This window comes from Pithys albifrons, chromosome Z (genome assembly GCF_047495875.1).
Source record: "Pithys albifrons albifrons isolate INPA30051 chromosome Z, PitAlb_v1, whole genome shotgun sequence".
Lineage (NCBI taxonomy): Eukaryota > Metazoa > Chordata > Aves > Passeriformes > Thamnophilidae > Pithys > Pithys albifrons.
In genome coordinates, this window is record NC_092497.1 from 34,401,496 (window position 1) to 34,423,245 (window position 21,750).

Below are 21,750 nucleotides of genomic sequence, written 5' to 3' on the forward strand. Positions count from 1 at the left end.
AAGGTGCAATTTTGAGTTGATCATCAAACAAAAGAGTCTGCTTTAGAAAACAGAACAGATTTAGGAACTAGTAAACAACTGGTAACTTCTTATTTCACAGCCTCTTCCTGCATATTAGTTCTGAAAGTATTCTTATTTTCAAAGCTGCCTGAGTTTTACATGCTAGGCTTGTAATTTCTTTTTATTTACTTTCCTTTGTTTAACTGAATCTTTCTCCAGTGAAGTGACAGCTCTCCTGGATATTTGGGATCACACACTATTCACAAATGGAAACTTCAGACTTAGTCTCACATATTAAAGATACAGAAAATTGAAGACTAAGTAGAGTCATTGAGTATGTCAGATAATTCTGAAAGGTTCAGCTGTTTTTGGCATCACTATCAGTCATTCATCAGAGTCTAATTGTTGTGCTATTTAATAATAATTATAGCAGCAACATCTTTCCTTATGCCCCTTATAAACATTAAAGAAAATATTTTATTGAACACTTCTTTTTCACTCTACCTTTTTAGATTTTACCACATCCATAGCTCTTATTTTGTCTGCAGCAAATATTCAGGAATTAAAAAATACTTTTCAGGCAAGTGGAGGGTACAGTGACACTTGTGGATCAGGCTGAGTCCGCAGGTTCAGCACAGAGTTACTCAGTTGTGCAATTAGCTAGAGGTCAATTTAATGCTCTAATGCTCAGGGCAGACCTTTCCCATTTTCACAAATGAAGACTATTTTAACGCAGCCCAGCAACTGTCTCTTGCAGCGAGACACAGTTGTCTCAAACTCATGGAGTTTCAAAGTGCACCATTTTGTAGCAAGAAATGCTGAAAGTAACTTTTCTGAAACTGTTTCAAGATCCAAAGGATATATTGAAAGGGATCTGATCAGGCCTATTTGTGGTTTCCAATTCATATAACCATATAAAAATTGCTCTAATTTTAACCAAAAATTTGATGTGGAACGTTTGCTCAACCTCTATGCTGTCTGAAAAACAGTGGAATTGAGACCTATGCCCTTCTATTTAGTCTTTCTTCTTTAGAAAGTTGGTTAATATAGTTGAGTTTTGCTAAGCCTATGAGAAAAAGTTACCTCTGACTAAGGAATTGATGAATTAAGTTGTGTGATTTGATTGGGTAGACAAGGCAGTTTAGACAGTGTGATATGTCAGCAATATCTGTTCATGTGACCCGTGGACTTCCCTTTGTCATCCTATGCCTGAGAATATATGAAGGGGGCTGGGAAGGCAAAGGGACGTTCAACTGTCATCACTGACATCTTCTCTGACCATTGCACCATCATCAAATGCACTGGAATTCTCATTTGATTCAGATTTTTCCTTTACATTCTGTGCAGTTCTAGATGCATTTTCATAACTACATAGCTGGGAAAATATAGGTGCAGACCTCATTCCAGAAGAGGAAGCATGCTGCAATTTTGACTCCTCTGAAATTTGAGTAAAACTTATAACTGCTTGAAGATTGACTCATTTAAGATTTTTCTGAAGAATAGAAATGAGACTTTTTAATCAAAAGCACCATGATGTTGGTTGATCAGACACTGGAGAGAAACATCTCAGAAAGGACTGAGAAAGCACAAGGTTAAAAATTGTTCTTGAAGCACAGATAAATACACAATAGATCCATGCAAGTGGATTTGTAAATTCCTTTCATGGACTTGACTTCAAACAGATGAGCTTGTTGAAAACGTGTATTTTCATATGACTGTTATGCAAGCAAAAGAGTACAGGTAATTTCAGCTCCCTAATTTTTGTACATTTTGGATTTATTGAATTCACAGAGCCATAAAACTAAGAAAAAGAAATTATTTTAGGATTAATCCATGTTAGGCAAATTTCTGCCATTCTGTGTCTCATCTGTAGTAGTTTTCTAAGACACGGAGAAATAAGGGATAATTTTCTGAGATCATGTACTGTGAGATATGTTGACAAATATACAGAATATGAGAAGGAAATGTGCCTTAATATGTAATAGAAGACAGTGTTAGATTTGGTTATGTTACTGTGACAACTTTCTAGAGTGCTACACACAATATGTGGTAGTGTTCCCATACAAAGGGAGCCAGGAGAGGTACCAAGGAAGATTAGACAGAATGTGAGAATTTCTGAAACTGTGTCTCTTAGGCCGTTGCCTACAGGTGATGAGCCCCTGAAGAGTGAAATCAGTTAGACACTGTAGTACTGGCCTAATAAGCAGCTGACTGCAAGAACAGATAGGGCGTGTTTTGACTGAAATCCACAAGGATTCTTGTGTATATGGCTTTGAACTTTAAGTGCCAGCCTTGAACAATGTATTGTCATTGTATTGAAAGTAACCAAGTGGGATTTTACTAGGATGCTTGTGAGGCTCACAAATCTCAGCATTTACTCTTACCTGAACTCTTTACATGTCTTGTTTTTCTGAGGACTCTCTGAACTTTGTCCTTTTTTCAAATACAAGTAGGAAAATCAAAAGAAGGTAGGGCATATTTTTTCTTGTTACCATCCTTGATTTCCTTTGGAGAAGTCTTTAGTGTAAATCCAATATTAAAGGAAGATATGGTTGCAGGTGTTGGGTTCACACATTAGTCTGTCAATGCCACATTTGGTAGCATGGCAAATGCATCACTTGATAGATTTAGAGAGGTGAGGAGGAAGTAATGAACAAATAAAAATGAGAGTGAAAGCATCAAGGTGAGACAGAAGAGAAAGGAGAACAGACTGGACAAATGTAATGTGTTTATACTCTTAGTAAAGAGGAGAATTAAAAATAGAGGAGCTAAAAGAAGATTATGGATTAAACACAAGGAGACAGAGGGGAAGTGAAAATGTGATTGGGATACCAAAAAGTAAATTAGAAATATGAGAATGCAGAATGGAAGTGACCATAACATGGGTAACAAAGAGAAAGAATGCAAACTACAAAGGAAAAAAAATAAAGATGAACAAAATATGTATTAGTAAATTTAAAATATGTTTGAGAAATGTGAAAATAAAACGGAGATTTTAGCAAATGATATTCAACAAGCCTATAGTTGAAAAGTCAAAAAATACATTGAAAAGAAAAAAATAAGTCAAATGTTTTGAGCTTTCCTTTATTAGTAGTGGTTCTGTGTCATTCTGTCACATGTAATCCTTTAGTTCTGTGTATTTCAGAAACACAGCTAATATTTGTAGAATTTTTGTGTTGGTTTACTAGACCAGTTTGATTTCTCTATACATAGGGCACGCAATGAGACTTTGTAAAAGTGGAAGTTCCCCTTAATTTCTGAATATAAGAAGCTGTTAAGGTTGTTTCATCAAATTCTGAAGGCAATCTCTATTGTCTTTTTTTCCAGTCATGTTCACTTAATAGTTAATAATGTAATTGTTCTAATAGTAAACATATTGCACTGTGACTTGAAGAGCTGAAGGATGCAGATCTATTGCAGAGCTGGGGGCACAGGATATCTTATCTATTTGCTATTGCTATAGATATTTTAGCCAAAAAGTTTTCATACACATCAGGAGCTGTTTTCAAAGGGGCCTGAAGTCTGAAAACAACTGTCTGGGAAAAAGCCCAAGTGGTAATATTATTCCAGTGTAACCTAATAGGAAGAATCTGTATTATTCTAGGATGATCTCCATTATCACTTAGCTTTTCTTAGTCAGTTGGGACCACAAGGAGTACCATATAGATGTTCAGATGTGAAGCAGGGATGCATTTGTGTGATCAAACTTTTTAACAATGGTTGTAAATTCAATACCATTTTGAAAGTATTTAAGCATCACTTACCCTATGGTTAGACAATCTGATTAACAATCAAAGATCAGTATTTGTTGATTCTGTATTACTGTAAGGCAAGTATTAGTTCAAAAATTAAAAATTGTTTTCCTCAAACTTTTAAACTTACACTAGGCAGATTTCTGCTTATTAAAATTCCAGGCCATGTTTAATTTTTTTGTCCATTCTGTGTAGGTACACCTCTCACTAGGATATCCAAGTACTATGCAAACATTTGGACCAAAATGTTTCTGAAGGCCACAGGTTTTATGTGGTATATTTCTTTCAGCCTTTATTGATTCATCACAATACTGCACACCCTGCTTGTCCCTAAAAGCATAGCAATAGCCTGGAAGCTGAACTTTTTAAGCCTCTTCAGCTAAGAAGTTTCTTTTCTTTATCTTACCAGAACCCTTAAGTTCCAATCTGCATTTCAAGCCACCTTAAGCCTCTCAAAAAATCATAAAGAAATGCTATTTTGCCTTGTTTCAAATGCAAAGGTTTAGTATTTCTTAGTTGATTTCCTCTCAAAAATTCTAGTTCTTCACATATATTTAAGCTGAAACTCAGACCAGATTTGATCAAAATGTAGTTCAACATTATCGAACATCTTGTAAACACAAATATTTTTATAGAACTTGACCACATTTCTGTTGAATTAATAGTCTGTACCTTGAACCATGTCATCTATTTGATGCAACTGACGTTTTGTTACACTACGGAGCATTTGTGCTGAACAATTTGTGCAAAATGATCTGTATACAAGCCTTTGAGTGCACTGTACATGGGCAAACACTTTCAGGAACACTAACTTGTATATATCCATTGACTCATATCTTTGGACTTGGCCAGTAAGAGAGCACTGATTTTGTCACCTACAAAAGCCATTATTCTAAGAGAATTTTGCAGTTAGAAAGGTACCTCTTGCCCACAAATGATAGACCTTTTGTAGGATGTGTATAAGTTAGACCCCTGAAAGAAATGTAAAGTGTATCACAGAAAACTATCTACTGCTGAGTCCGTCATATCATTATTTGAGGTAGGTACATGAAAACCTGAGATGTGGTGGTGACCAGTGGAGAAGTCTGATAATTTATGTACCTCACCACCCACAGTACATCTGAGTCCAGTAAGGCTTAGTAACCTGTGGACCTAGAGGGTAGTGCTTTGCAAAACTGCAGAGGTTCCTTGGAGAGGATCATGCAAATATACCTGCTCTCTCAAAGACCTGATGAACCATTCCAGCTCAGTGATGCCTTATACATCCCTGTCCATGCCTGTGGTAGGTTCAGGATTTCTAGGAAGGGTAAAAACCCTGTTTGCACAGATTGCCTGTTGCACAGATGAGCAATGTGTGCCGCATTAGGAAAAGACTTTGAAACATAAGGTTGACTGTACATGTACTATGTGAGATTTGTGGAGGCTTGCTCTTCCCCTCCTTTGGAACAGTTTAGACTCACTCAATAAGTACAGCTGCTTCTATCTCATGTGTACCACAAGTGTTAAGTTAACTTGCTCTAAGCTGCACATTGTGTGTAAGATGTGGCATGGGTTTCCAGCTGTACACCATTTCTGTGTCAGACACTGCGCAGAAACACTTCCAGTGGGACAGCCCCATCCCAAACAAATCCAAATAATTACCAAATTCTCCAGTCAAAATTTCCAGGTAGAAAGAAGGAAAGGAACATAGAGGAATACCCCAACACGTCTGACCTAATGAAGGAGCAAAGATGGCCAGCAGGAAATCAACCCAGATGTGCCTCCCACCACTTTCTGTTAAGATTCAAAAATTAGAGTCATTTCTGTCAGGGATAGTGAAGTAAAGCCTTTCAGGTTTTTTAGCTGAAGTCTGTGATGAACTTAGAGATAGTATGCAACATAGTGATATGTCCCAGTTACTCTTATAAGCATGCTTAAAAACATGAGTAGCAAATGCATTTTGTAGTAAATAGGGCATTTTATTTACTTGTTGGTCTATAAAAATGTGGGTAAGTCATGTTTAACTCTTCATAAAAAGAATTAGTAATAATTTATAAGACAGTTATACATTATTTATAAGTATATTCACAGCATAAAATATTCATGTTTTTCCAAGAATTGGGAAAACCAAGTAGGGCTTCTGCAAGGCATGGAGGATTTCCTGTAATCTCCTTTCATACAGCACAGACATTATGCAGCTTTTCCTTTCTTCCATTTCCAATTTATTAATTTCCTCTAGTTTATTATTTTAATTTACATACTCATGCTCTACTGTTATGTCAAGGGGAAAATTATATTATTTTTCAGTGTAATAACATGAAGGTCTGCAAGTGGTCACTGGTGCACAACAGGAGAAATGTTCTGATAAGTACATACCTTCCTGGAATCACAATTGCCAGGAAGTCTCTCACAGGCTCTGTTGCTGGCCACAAAGGCAATAACACAGTAATAAAGCTTTAAGTTGATTGTATGAATCTTTGGCGTAGTATTGCAGTCTATTTATGATATTGCACCTGCAATATCCACAATACCTGACACTGAATAACTTATGAATCTAGTCTACCCTGCAAAAATCGCTGCTTATTGAAATATTCAAAATACAAGTTATTGTTTTAGAAATTAAGATAGTGCTGAGCCCCAGATGTTTGGTACTATTTCTTCTTTTTGCATGAATCATTATATTGAATGAAAATAATAACACTGTTTCATCCATGTTCTGTTTATGAAGTCATGGAAGGCTTTTTGCCTTAATAGCCAAAGTACTAAGAACTCCCTATGTGAATTGGAGACTTTATTAAATGAGAAATAGTATTATGCCAGTTTGTGTGAGAAGTTTCACACACGTCTGCTCTTGAATCCAAGCTATTTCCTTTGAAAATCTGAGAAAAAAAATCTTTGGCTAACAAACTATTTTTAATAGCACAGAATAAATATTCAGAGACCATTCTTAAGTAGAAAGATCTTTGATTTTGGAATTAGATCCTTTACCATCTAGAAATGTAAGTATAGTTAACTAAGTCTTAAATGTCACAGATAACACAATACTCAGTATTCACATCTATTGTCAGGTCTACTGTTAGACAGGAATGTATCTCCATCTTCCAAAAGGAAAAGAAAAATTATTTGCTGAAGCCAAAGTTCATCCTTGAAATTCTGAAACAACAATGACCTAAGAAAATTTAAGATAAATCCTCCATGTAACTGTCAGGTGTCCATAATATTTTAGATATTTAAATATAATTCACTTGTACTTAAAAAGGGTTTTGCAACAGACAATATATAAAAAAGCTAATTAACATGTAATTTAGTGTCTTCTAGGAAACAGAAAAAAATGCCCAGATCTGTGAAAATGAACTTTACTTTTATATGTTTGAAAACAATAGTGATTAAGAGTCTTTCCTGGTAATAATGTTTTGTCCTATACCAAATGGGATTATCTGCAATTTCAAAATGAATGATATTTCAGTGGAGCATATCAATGCTACTCTCTTTCTAGTTAATAAAATGTGAAACACACAATTTTTAAGGTTGTATACTTTTAGAGTACTTGCTTAGTGAAAACTGCAGTGTTGTTGGAGACAGCTCAACAAGATGTGTCCTATCATAGTTTTTGTCCAGACCACAGCAATTTTGTGGTAAATTCCACAAAAAATATGAAAGGTGAACTTTTCCCTTGGTCGTTTTTTGAACTGTTCATTTTAGTGCTTGGCACAATCCTCCTACCTTCTGGTTGTGTGCCAGGAGATAGGAGCTCCAGTACTGCGGTTCAGTTTCTCATCAGCACAGTTTTATTTCTGCATTGTCTCCTTTCTGACAGTCTCAACTCAAGCAAGAAACTCTTTTTATAATGATGTCCTTGACATTGTAAGAAATGTATTACATTCACATTTAGCATCTCACTTCACAACCTGACATTATGTTTCTAAATGAAGTGGCTGAAACAAAAGGCTCTCTGTGGATATATCAGACTCTGCCAGCCCCCTCTTGCAGACTATTGTATAATGTGCATGCGCAAGCTGAAATAAAGCTCTGACAGAGTATTCCTGACTCTTTTATTTCTGAGGAGATATGGAGCTCTAGAAGAAAAAATGTCTTGATTGCCAGTTAAAGAGAAGTCCATCAGCTACCTTCTTCCCAAGGACAAAGATTCTGTCCTGCTGGTATCATGTGCCAACTTTTTTCAAATTGTCCCAGAGCTACATTAAGGCAAAGCACAGTCAGTTCTCAATTTCATACACTCAGAATAGTTGTAAATGCAGTATTAATATCCAATCAGGAATAGTCAGTCACTGAAATTTTTCTACAGGCCCTCTGCATTCATTTCCACATTCCTAATATTTAGCAGCAAGGAAGCATCCAGGAATTTTGGCATCAAATCATTTAAAAGTTTAATGCAAATCTGCTCTGTGTTTTGTTTTAGAGTTACTGAGCTGCAGACGTCTGTGATATAAGTAGTCAAGTTTTTATTCTGAAATTAATGTCACAAATAAGTGTGATTGGGAGCATCATAGAAAGCTGAGGATGTGGTAATTCCCATTTACTCTGCTTTTGAAATTCTAAGGTACTCAGGATGACATGACCTTTTTTTTTTCAATCATGTGTATTGACTTCCTTTCATATTGTGGATAACCACCATAGCTCAGAAATTAGTCATCATAAATCTGGGAAAGCTCATAACATTAGGATTCAAACAACTATAGTGTCGAGGGATCACCTGAAAGCCAGAAATGCTTATACTCTGAAGAAATATCAACAAAATTCTATTAACTGATTTTAAAATATTACATTGAATTCCAGAAAGTAGCTATCTAATTTGCCCTCTAAACTAAAGAAATAATATATTTTCCCAAACCAAAATTACTTATGGAGAAATGAAAACTAAAAAGAAATAAAAATCTATTTGCTGATACACAAAGATAATTTCTTGAAGGAAAATGAGAGGTAGAAATCAATTCTATGCTTACATCTTTTCTATTTCACAAAGAAATCTACCAGAATGATAGAAAGAGTTGCACTTTAGTCTGAAATTTATTTGCATATGATAAATCAAGGTTCACATGAGTTGGTTTGTTGTTTTGTTTTTTTTTTTATCTCAAAGCTGTTAAATTTCATTGAACACTCAATTTGGAGAAAAGTAGTTTTATTTTACTAACCTCAGATTATAGGATTGTTTTCATGCTGAATGTATGTCCAAAGAATCAGAGAACAGAAAAACTGCCATCTGATTAACTAGAGTGAAACACAACAGGAACATTTGCAGAGAGTTTTGTATGCCATGCAACTCTTGTGACTGTAACAGTTTAAACAAAAAAACACACAATAAACGAAGTTAAAAAAACAAAAGGAAAAACAAAAATCAAAAGTTGCAAGAGGAATATTAGGCATGCTTTCAAATGGCTTACTCCTTTTCTCAAAAAGGCAAAAATGGTTCAGCTGTTTAAACTAACCATCACTATTTATATTATTAGAATTATTTTGGTGCTCAATATCCAGTAGAATACAGTGAGAATGAACAGACTTCCAGCAGAATGACAGAACCTGCTTCAGGAACAGTTTGGGATACATAAGGCAAATGCAACTATAATGATTATTGAGGATCATTTAAAACTCAGAAAGTTTTTTCCTTTTAGTCTTAGAAGAAGGAGATAAAGACTTTACTCCTCTGATAACTAGAAATATTTTCAACTCCATCTAAAATTGTTAATGTCTAATGGCCTGCGTGTCATGGGAATATTTATACATAGTGTCTCACCCTTTAATTTGCTAGGGAATATGAGGCAAACACATTGAATTTAGTCTCATAAAAAGAGGTCCTGATTCCTCATATACTCCTTATGGCTTTTTTCTCCATTCATTCCAGTTTGTTCTTTCTGAACATGCATGAGCATAGGTAGACACAGTATTTTATATGGAATTTCATGAGTGGCTTACACAATGTCACTGGAGTGCCACTGTTTCCTACTGAAAATACTTTGCTGTGTGTATTCCAGGATCAAACCTCTCCTGGTGGTCTTGCTACACTCAAGACAGTTTACAATGAATTATATCTTTCTGTTTTCTAGTATTTCTTCCTAAAGAGTTCCCATTTTAGAGCAGAATTTATTTAACATTTTATTAATATTCAATGTCATCCGGACCAAATTTGATTATTACTGGGAATACTTCTTAAAATTATCTTATTAGCAGATGTTTAGATTAGGCAGAGCAGAAATTCAGGGAAGTCCTTAGTATTGATAATAAAAATTAACACTTGAAGTCTGTGCAAATCATTCTGTTAATCATGTTATAATATTCTACTCTTCTTACTCTCTTTCATTAGCCTGCATTTTATAATTTTCCTTGTTGTTTTCTTAGCATAAATAAACACAACACACTTTGCTTAAGTTATATAATAAAAAGCCACAAACTAATAGTAGATAGAGGCATAAGGATGCATGCTGAGAGTCACTCCAGGAAACAAAGTATTTGCTTATAAAGTAGTTCAGGAGCTGCTTAGAATATTTTGCTATTATGTATAAGAACTAGAGTTTTTTCTTTGTCTTAGATTGGTTCACTTGATTTTTGACACTAATTCAAATCCTTAAAATCATTTGATCTGTGAATAATTCTAGAGGGTGTAACCAGATGTCATGTTCAAGTCTTACGTTTGCTTCCAGGATTGAACTTGCTCTAAATGAAAACTTGAGCAGGAACATTAACCTGTTAACTGACCTCATGCAACTTTTCCTAAACCATCTATTAATGGTCTAGGAGACTTCTATTTCTTTTTTTTTCCCCAAGTGGAATATCCAGAGTTTGTGTAGAATTTATATTGCTTTTCTTAGGAAAAGCTAGTTTAAAAGGAAAAGAAGAACCCTTTGGATAGGGAAAAAAAAAATACTAATAGAAAATATTGAACTACTTCTATTGCCTGATTCCTTTTGAATGTCCCCAGTCTCAGCTGGTCAAGAAGTAAATATCATAAAATCTTTTTCAGTTATTGTCTTGGGTTGAGCTGGCAAAACGCTCCAACTGCCCAACACAGAGCATCAGCGTCCCTCCCTCAGCTGAGAAAAGGGAGGAAGAAAAAAAGCTCTGGAAACTCAGAACAGGTTTAAACTTAAACTAGTTATATATATATACATCAACAGAAAAGAGAAAATTAAGACTACAATATAATACACACTTACACAAGTTAGAAATAACATCAATTTTCTACTTCCTACCGAAAACAGATTTCATTACTCTAGATTTATAAAACACTCTATAAGAAATCCAGCAAGCCACAAGAGAGAGCATAGCAACAAAATGTTTCTATTTCCCTGAACTCAAACCAAACCAAAGCAGCGGCAGCAGCAGCAAGGCCCAGGACAAGCAGAACAGCAGCAGCACGTCCTGCTCTACTGCAGTCATCATGCCAGCTGAGAAAACATTTCCTGCTCCTGTATCTATATCTCAGTTTTGCATCATCTGGTATGAAATATTTCATTGGTTGCTTAAGACAGGTGAAACTTGTCTCTCCTAATCTACATAGATTCTCTGAGCCTGCTAATTTGAGGCCTAGCTAAAACTAAAGCCAAAACTACGACAGTTATATTTCAATTATGTCAATTCAGTCTGACACCACCCTGGTGTCAGATTGGCTTTCACTAGAATCATAGAATCATAAAATCAATTGGGTTGGAAAAGACCTCTGAGGTCATCAAGTCCAACCCTAGGTCCAACTCCAGTCCATTTACTAGATCATGGCACTCAGTGCTGCCTCCAGTCTTGCCTTAAAAATCTCCAGGGATGGTGAATCCACCACCTGTCTGGGCAGCCCATTCTAATGCCTGATTACTCTCTCTGGAAAGACTTTTTTCTGATCTCCAACTTAAATTTCCCCTGGCAGAGCTTGAGCCTGGGAGAAGAGACCAGCACCCACCTGGCTAGAACTTCCCTTCAGGTAGTTATAGACAGTGATGAGGTCACCTCTGAGCCTCCTCTTCTCAAAGCTAAACAACCCCAGCTCCCTCAGCCTCTTGCCATAGGACTTGTGCTCCAGTCCCTTCACCAGCCTTGTCGCTCTTCTGTGGACCCACTCCAGCACCTCAATATCTTTCCTGAACTGATAGGCCCAGAACTGAACACAATACTCAAGGTGTGGTCCCACTAAATCCGTACAACTTTCTTGGCCATCTTTACTGCAGCTTTTACAGAGGACTCACATATAATTGCACCACAAGTGCTTAAAATGAAGACATCGCTGCTTTGATTCAGCAATAGTTCAGCTCTCCTTATAGCAATGTCCCCAGTGCGGAGTCTGCAAACAAGATCCAGTGATGGGAAACTGACACCATGCAAAACCTAGTCTACAAGCAAGAGTCAGTCGTGATTATGAACATGTTAGGAAGAAATGGAGTAGCTTTTCTGTGTTTTCAAACCACAGTTTGATCTTTAAAAGCGAAAAAAATGGGCTATTTGAACATACCTATTGTATTTAAAACAGAAGTATTTCTAGAAATTACTGGTTTATGCAGTGGAACTGACTACACTGATCCCACCTGTCCTTAAAATCTGATTTTCTGAAAGCCATTTTCTCTAACACAATGCTGTACAGTCATAATGCAGTTATTTCAGTCGGAAATGTTTTTTTCTTCTGTTATGTTTTTTGTTGGGTTTTTTTGCCATGCTGGCTTTGCATTTTTTTGTTTCTTTTTTGGTTTTGTTTTGTGTGTGTGTGTGTGTTTTGTTTGGTTGTTTTGTTTCGTTTTGTTTGTTTCTTTTACTACAGGAATTGGTCAAGGGGTGCCAGTGGTGGCCCTTATTGTGGAAGGAGGTCCCAACGTTATCTCCATTGTTCTTGAGTACCTGCGGGACACTCCCCCTGTTCCTGTTGTGATATGTGATGGCAGTGGTCGGGCATCCGATATCCTTGCTTTTGGTCACAAATACTCTGAAGAAGGAGGGTAAGTCACTTCCTAATGTATGTTCTTTCTGTATCCACAGGTTCATTTTGGTGGTAAGATAGAGCCCAGGAAATTAGTAATAATATAGTGCAAAAGAAACAGCTACCTCACACAGCTGTTTCCCTCATTGATATGGGTTACATATTGAAGGTATTCAGAACAAAACAAAACAAAACAAATTAGGGACTTAAAGCACCACCAAGGAAAATCTATAGAATAAAATGATTATAAACTGTATCATATAGTTACTTGCCATGACTTCTAGCACATAGACAAGTACCATGGATAGTATCTTGCATTTGCAGGTCAAAGGATTCTGTCAAAGGGCACAGGGATTTAATTTCACCAACTTAGAGATGCAATGTCATTATAATACAATATACTGCTATCTTCAGCTTTTGTTTAGCTCTGATTGTTCATATAAGATAGTTTTTATTTGTCTTGCCTATTGAGCATGATTCTGCACACCTGTCTATATTCACACATGACTACTTGTCTGCTCGTCTGCTTGTCTGTATTTTGCCCAGTTCCACCTTTCTTTGCAGACTCTCAGTTGGTTCATCATCCATCCAAGGGCAGAGGTCCGTGCACTCCCAGTGTTCTCACATAAAGGGCAACTCCAACTCATCTTCCCAACTTGTCTTTCCTAAGGGCTTCTATCCTTCCAACACCTCCAGTCGTGGGATCCATCCCACCATGTCTGTGTGATCCCAAAAATGTTGTAGCCCAGCAAACTCACATAGATCTAGCTCATTATGTTTATTCCCCTTGCTGTTCACTTTAGTATATATGGACACTTTGGAGAGGCACCCCAGCACACTGTTCTCCCAGTAAAGTTCTTGGAATTACTCCATAATGATGCCCTGTAGGCACTTCGTTGCTTACCTAAAGATGATTTATGTGAACCTGCTTAAGTTCTATTTTGCTGATTTTATGATCTCTTCCCATCACATCAGTCCAGGCTCATCAACCCTGTACATCATCCTCCAACAGAGTTGCTGAGGAATCTCTGTCTCTACCCCAGGATTCCTGCTTTAATTCCTTCCTTACCAGGTCAGTCATTTTAGCAAAGGTATCTTTACCCTGATTAGTGAGGTTGTTCTCATCTTTCACAATCAATCACCGCTCTGTAGACAGGTCCCATGGTCACAGAACCCTGTCACTAACACCAGCTTTACAGCCAGCCTATATTATCAGTGTAATCCTCTTTATATCCTTTCCTTTGATGAGCAAGACTGAGAACACCACCCGTGCCCTTCACTACTGCTCCCAGACTCCTCTGTTCTCCCTTACAGTATCACTGGTGACCAGGAGGAGAACAGGAGTCAGACTGTCAATCAGACAAGATTTGGCAGTCCCTCCAACAGGCAACTAGCCTCTCTAGTTGATAGGTCAGGTCAACAGATGAGTGCTTCTGTCCCCTGCAGCTAGGAGATGCCCACTATAATCTGTGAGTGATTCTTCCTGATGATCTTGCATGGGTCTTGTTCATATGTTTCCTCTTCAACTTGTTTTGTAGTTGTAAACCGATAAAGTGGGGCAGGGGCCTTACTCTTGGTGTCAGCAGTCACCAGCTTTCATCCTTTGCCTTATACAGAGGTTGCACTTACCTAGGTACTAAGTGTGGACACTGCCAGCATCTGTGTTGCAGTTGTAGTCCAGGGCTCTCCAAGCTATTACATCTCAGAGAAGATCCTATACATTTCTTTTTCATCTTGTCTGATGTTGTGTAGCCTCCTCACTTCTTTCCATAACTCCTGCGCTTGTACAGCTCCTCCAAGACAACTGACCTAAAGGAAAGAAGACCATCTCTCCTGGCATAGTTTTCAACAAATACCTGCATCTATTTTATATTCAGATTCGTGCACATTCCAGTGCTGCATCTAGGATACATATGAATGTTTCACTGAATCTTTGAGAAGCCAATTCTCTGTTTTCAATCACTTCACTAATAACAGGTTTCATATAACCTTGCTGAAATATGTTTTATCCATTTATTTGCTATGTATGCATACAGTTTGCATATACCTTGTCTGAGTTCTGTTGCAATTAAGCAAAAAAAATACAGTAAGAAGAGAATGAATAAATTTATTTCAATATATAAAACGGACTTATAAAGAAGATAGAGATTTTTCCCGGATCTGCGGTGATAGGACAAACAGCAGTGGTTTCAAACTGAAATAGAACAGCTTTAGATTGGGCGCAAGGAAGATACTCTTTACCGTGACGATGGTGAGGCACAGAAACAAGTTGCCCGGAGAAGCTATGGATGCCTTATCACTGGATATGCCTGTCTGGGCTGCACAGGGCTTTGAGCAACCTGATCTAGTGAAACCCCCCTGACCATGGCAGGGGGGTTGGAATTAGGTGGTCTTTAAAGGTCCCTTCCAACCCAAACCATTTCATGATTCTATGATTTTATGGTTCTATTTTATCACAAACTCCTACCTTTAAGAAAGGCAAGTGATAGTGTCAATGGAGCCAGAACAATTTCTTACTTCAAAAATGCTCAAATCTGGCTTTGTGAAAGGTATTCTTGTCCCTTACTATGGGTCTTCTTTTCTGTGGGGGTCCCATTTCAGGTGGTTCCAGCAACATTATCAAACAGTGAAACTATTTGGGCTTTTTCTGGTCACCTTGCCCTAAAAAGAATGCACAAGCTGTGAAATTTGTTAAGCCAGCTAGTGGGAATTGCTGTTTGTTCACCCTGCTTCAGTAAATATCAGTCTACCACGAAATGACCCAGAAGTGAAACACCAATATTATTTATGTAATAAAAATATTTTATCCAAATACATTAGACTTCATGTACAAATTGAATTATTTTCTCCCCCTGTAAGCTATGTTTGAATAGTGTTTAGCAATATGAGAATGCCAAATAATTGCCAATGTTAACTGAGTTCAGCTACTAGCTTTTTCTTGTGGATGGAATCTAAGTAGATTATACAAAACTGTGTCTATTAAACTCTAAATCAAGGTAATACATCCAAATTGCATGCAGAGTTTAATTCTACAGTACACAGTGCAATCAGACTACAAAGTCAAAAACTATTTTAATTCTGGCTGCTGGCCAGAATAAGGATCTTCTCTGAGACACAGTGTATCTTCCAACTGCTGTGCACTGGGTGTCTGATTTAGATTGTTAGAACTTATGTCATTAATGGCAGAAACAAACTCACTTGTATATTGATATTATCATGCTGGTTTTGCAGTGTCTTAAATTCTTATTGCAGCCCAACAAAGATTCATTTTCTATGTATCAGAATGTATGCATATGTATACTAAACACTCCTGTGAGTACTGTGAGCTTTAAAGTTTATTTGAAAATTTGTTTCCAGGGGAAAATAACTGTTTGGAAGTGAAGGAGGGCAAATATTTCTCTCTGCTTGAGTTTTGATCAGTTTGGTGCCAATCTATCCTTTTAGAGAAATCCTTCAGAGTGTTGGACAATTTTGTATCTGCTCAACAGCCCTTTTGGTACTCGATTTCAAAGAATTGTGATGTGTCTGCCTTCCCTCCTCATTATTTATTCTTCCTAAAACATTTCACATAGCATAAAAACAAATTATTCAAATGATTTCTTATATTAATCAAGGTGCAGTATCTTTAATTTCAATGCCTGGGCATCCTTGAAAAGGCAGGAGACAAGCTTGAATCTGCCTTATTTTAAGGCCTGATTGTAGGCTTTCCTCATGATAAGGCAAACATTTCACTTGCCTAGGGAGCTCTTTAGATACACATTCCAACTGTGAACATGACTTCGCTGGTCTGCAGTGGAATGAGGCTGTCAGCACAACAGAGAGCTGTGCCTGCATTGTCTGGCAGGAGATGTTGCCTGCAACAATGTGATGTACCACAAGCAAGTCAGAAGGAATGGTGAGGCACACCTTGAAGTAAAGATGTCTTTGGGAGTAAATCAGTTTTGAGGTCTTATTATCTCACCTCTCTCCTTGAAGTTCCAGGGGCAGGCAAGGCACATATGCAGTTTCCCACTGAGTTTTCGGCATTCTGCATGTCAGGCATGCAGAGCTATCACCAATGGGGATTTCTTAAGTTTATTAGAACATTAATATCAGGGACTACATATCGTCTTGGTCTGAAAAGTCTTGAATATAGTGTTAAGAATGCACTAGGTGGCTACATTTCACTACAAGCAAGTAAAATTCTCAGTAGTAAGCTGAGTCTCAGTACCCTTTACATTTTAATGATAAACGAGCTATGTACATGAGATAAAGTAAATGAGAAGGTGACTTAAATGCAACCTTCCTCATGTGGTGAATTTGAAGAATTATTTGGCTGCTTATCACTATTGGCCTGGATTTAAAAGTCTTTCCTGACTTTGAAGCACTTATTTTCTCTTTTACTTGAAACTATGATGAAGAACATTAAAGAGTAAGAATGTAAGATCATAAACACACAACTTTAGTCCCTGCTAAGCCCTAATTGAATATCTTAGTTGATCGCAACTCTCCTCCACCTAAAGCTGAAGTATTTTGGACAGTACAGGATGCATTCTCATTTCATTCTCTTGCATAAAAGGACAAGCTGGAAGTAAAATAACTGCAAGGTGCAACTATTTATAGCAACATTCTGTAGGTTTTAATCTTCAGAGAGGTTTTCCATCACGTTTACTTCTGCAAGCATGATACCCTTAGATCAATTCAATGTCATAAAAATATCCTTTTTACCTAATGTTCACAAGGAACACAAAACATTCTCTGTGCTTTAAGTGAGTACCTTCCTATGAGAAGTGTTAAAGACTGCCTTTGGACTGATCTTTCTCTGCATCCACTGTGACACAGTTTTTAGGCTTCAAAACTGAAGAATATTATTTAAATCTCTTTTTTAAATAGGAACAATACAGGGATTTTTCACTTTCAGCAAAAGGGATCACAATGTAAGTATGATATGAGTCTTCTGTATCCCTTGTGGTGTCTACCACATCATGGGGGCTCATGGATTCAGTCACATCCAAATTAATTTCTAGGATTATTTTCACATTGCATATATTTCTATAATTACCTTCTCTTGTAACAAAGGACTTTTCAAATCAAAACCTGGACAGAAGAAGGTCAATTTTTTGACCTTGGGAGAGTCAATACAGTCACCTCTCCTTTGGTGAAGGGGAACCATTCAATAAATATAGTCAGGGAAAAATAGTGTAGAACAACTACCAGTGAAGAACTGTAGTGTATCTGATTCCTCATAAAAGCACACAGAAATCATCACTATTTGAATACAATGAAGGAATGCTTACATTCATTTTCTGTCTATTCTCATAGTGATGATATGCAAAATGTATGGATTTGAAAATATATGAGAAATTCAATCCGTGTGTCCTGGGTTGAGCTGGCAAAACGCCAACTGTCCAAGACAGAGTGAAAAGGGTTCCTCCTCCCCCCAACCAGCTAAGGGGAAAAGAAGAGGGAGAGGGGAAAAAAAAACTTCCAAAGCCAGGTCTATGCTGAAACTAACTACATGCATCTATACAGAAAAGAGAAAATTAAGAGGATACTACAATATAACACAGACTTACACAAGTTATGTATAACAAGAAATAACTTCCCACTTCCTAGTAAACACAAGTTCTACCATTTTAACTACAAATCATTCTAGAGAAGTTGGTTCTTTAGAGACAGACTTAAGCAGAGAGAAAAGCTAAGAACAAACATTTTACTTCCCTCAGATAACATGATGTTAAGCCGGTGCTCTGGGCTTGGGCCTCCCCATCCCTCCTGGGACAGCAGAGTGTCTTCCTGGCACCACAGCTGTGAAGCAACTGCCTTAGCCACACCCACACACCAGGTCTTACCCCTTTTGAGATGATGCAATATGGTATGGAATACAATATTATTGGCTAGAAGAAGTCAGCTGTTAGCTAGCTCAGCCCAGCTCAAGTCAGCTGACAATTCCCAGGCCTAGCTGAACTTTTAAAACCTAAATTTAGACCCATCTGGCCAAACCCATAACATATTCCACCCCTTATTCCATACCATATTACATCACTCATATCTTAGATCTGTCTATTCTCACACTTAAACAGTCCTTGTTCTTTCCAGGGCCATCTTCCACCCCTCCATATTGTAGGCAATAGTCCATTAGGATGGGGTAGGTACTTCAGGCAGGAAAAACCGTTCATCATTGGACACCAACACCAGTTCAGCTCAGGTCTTCTCCATCTGATGGTCTATGTCCTCCAACACAGAACTTGAAATGCAAGTTACCTTTTTTTTCTCAAGGTTAAATGTCCTTGAGGCACACATTGGGATCATCCCATCCCCTTCTCAGGTGTCACTATACCCTCATTAGAGTCACCATCCCCACACTGGGGGCACTATCCCCTTTTCAGGGGTCACTATCCCCACACTGGGGTCTCCATCCCCTTTTCAGGGATCACTATCCCCACACTGGGGTCTCCATCCCCTTCTCAGGGATCTCCATCCCCTTCTCAGGGGTGACTATCCCCTTCTCAGGGGTTTCACAATAGTGGATAACCTGGGAAATAATGTCCATGGTTAAATCCACCCCTCGGCCTTGTTCACCTGCAGGTGGCCTGAGGCATCCTGGGCCCATTGAGCCAGGAACAACTCTCCCTTATGCCAGTCCAGGTGTGCTGTTCCTTATTAGCTCAGCCTTTGGGCACATGAGCATCCACATGATGAATCTCTACAGATTCTACTCAAGCAGCAGTGTCCTGCCACACACCAACAGCCAACATGGGCCTCTCTATGCGTCAAATAATCTTCTTTTATTGGTCCAGCCACCCTCAGAGGGGCACTGGCTGTCATCTACAAGTCAGTGTAGAGGTACAGTCTTGGCTAGTTTTCTGGTTCAGCAATGTCCAGTAGACTTGATCGTTCTCCTTCTCCTCTCGGCTGGTGGCAGGGCGGCTTAATTGCGGTTCTTGGCTCTGTTCTGGGATCTCTGCTTCAACATGCAGACAGCTTTATACCAGCTTTCTTACGTTTTGATTTCCATACCTGGACTTCGAGCACAGAAGTAGATGCACTGTCCCACCTCCTCATGCCTTTCCCCTGGTTACACAGGAAGGACAACAGTTCACCATGTGACTCACGCTTGGGGTTTGCTCTCTGTTGAGGTGAGGCAGGCGAGAAAGACAGCTTGCTTTGGCTGTAAGGCTTCTCCTTGCAGTGGCTACATTAACAGCAGGTACAAGTTGAGCTGTCTGAACTCACAGAAACAGTCAGTACAAGGAATAAAATGAGTATCCAGTAGCAAGAGAACATTGTTTATATTAGATGTACCCAAGCAATGCAGATATCAAGGCATGTTTCTATAACAATGCTCCCGGGGACCCTGCCAACTTTCTGGGACACTTGCTAGTGTCCTTCATTTCCCGGCCAACGCACCATTATCTGTCCTGGGTTGAGCTGGCAAAACGCCAACTGTACAAGACAGAGTAAAAAGGGTTCCTCCTCCCCCCAACCAGCTAAAAGAAAAGAAGAGAGAGAGGGGAAAAAAAAACCCCACTCCTGGTACCAAGGATCAACACCAGCATCAGTTCAGCTTTAGTCCTTTGCCTTTTGGTTAGAGTCACAGTTCCAAGTTCAGGCCTAGTTCACAGTTTAGGGCTGCCTTATCATTGGACATCATGGGATACCAGTACCGGCTTTGTTTGGGTCTTTCTCATCTCGTGTCTCGTTTCCTGCAAAACACAACTCAAAGCACATAATTAGTTTTTCCCCAAGGCTAGATTGCCTTGGGGCACACACTGGATCTCACCATCTTTCCTCATTACCCACCAGGTGTTTCCGGACCCTTGGGCAAAAACAATCCCACGAATGGGTTTGTCTTGGCCCGAGGGAGGGGTAATCCAGACAGATTTCCCTAACATGCCTCTCAAGTGAATCGCTGGAACTTTGTCTCCATCTGCCGTGTGGAGGGATTCTGCTTGGGCAGGACCAGCTCGATTGACAGAGCCTCTGGTGTTAACCAACCAGGTGGCCTTGGCTAAATGCTTATCCCAGTTCTTGAAGGTTCCTCCACCTAGTGCCTTCAGAGTTGTTTTTAACAGTCCATTGCACCTTTCAACCTTTCCAGCAGCAGGTGCGTGATATGGAATGTGATATACCCATTCAATACCATGCTCCTGTGCCCAAGTGGCCACTAGATTGTTCTTGAAATGAGTTCCATTATCTGACTCAATGTGATCTGGAGTGCCGTGCCTCCACAAGACCTGTTTTTCAAGGCCCAAGATAGTATTCCGGGCCGTTGCATGTGGTACTGAATATGCCTCTAACCATTCAGTGGTCGCTTCAACCATGGTAAGCACATAGCGCTTACCTTGGCTAGTCTGTGGCAATGTGATGTAGTCAACCTGCCAGGCCTCTCCGTATTTATACTTGTCCCAGCGTCCACCATACCAAAGGGGCTTCAATCTTTTTGCCTGCTTAATGGCAGCACAGGTTTCACAATCACGGATAACCTGGGAAATAGTGTCCATGGTTAAATCCACCCCTCGGTCTCGTGCCCATTTATAGGTTGCATCCCGGCCTTGATGGCCTGAAGCATCATGGGCCCATTGAGCTAGGAACAATTCTCCCTTTTGCTGCCAATCGAGGTCTACTTGTGACACCTCAATCTGTGCAGCTCGGTCTGCCTGTCTGTTATTATCTTGTTCCTCGTTAGCTCGACCTTTGGGTACATGGGCATCTACATGGCGGACTCTCACGCTCAATTTCTTTACTCTGGCAGCAATGTCTTGCCACAGATCTGCAGCCCAGATGGGCTTCCCTCTACGCCTCCAATTCATCTTCTCCCACCAGTCTAGCCATCCCCAGAGGGCATTTGTTATCATCCATGAGTCGGTGTACAAGTAGAGCCTTGGCCATCCTTCTCTTTCTGCAATGTCTAGGGCCAATTGGACAGCTTTGAGTTCTGCGAACTGACTCGATTCGCCTTTCCCCTCAGTGGCTTCTGCCCCTTGCTGGGTGGGATTCCACACAGCTGCCTTCCACTTCCGGCTCCTCCCTACGATACGGCAAGAAACATCATTGAAAAGGGCATAGTGTGTCTCTTCATCTGACAGCTGATTATATGGTGGAGCTTCTTCAGCTCGACTCACTGACTCT

The 21,750-nt window shown here is 38.9% G+C and overlaps 1 protein-coding gene across 2 annotated transcripts in view; it reads left to right on the forward strand.

Annotated features, from left to right (window-relative positions):
• Positions 1 to 21,750, forward strand: part of TRPM3 (transient receptor potential cation channel subfamily M member 3) — a 303,699-nt gene that overhangs the window by 170,679 nt on the left and 111,270 nt on the right. For both annotated transcript variants that reach the window (XM_071579832.1, XM_071579833.1), the window contains exon 7: positions 12,484 to 12,658. In XM_071579832.1, the coding sequence (XP_071435933.1) occupies positions 12,484 to 12,658 (175 nt within the window). The remainder of the gene's footprint in view (positions 1 to 12,483; positions 12,659 to 21,750) is intronic.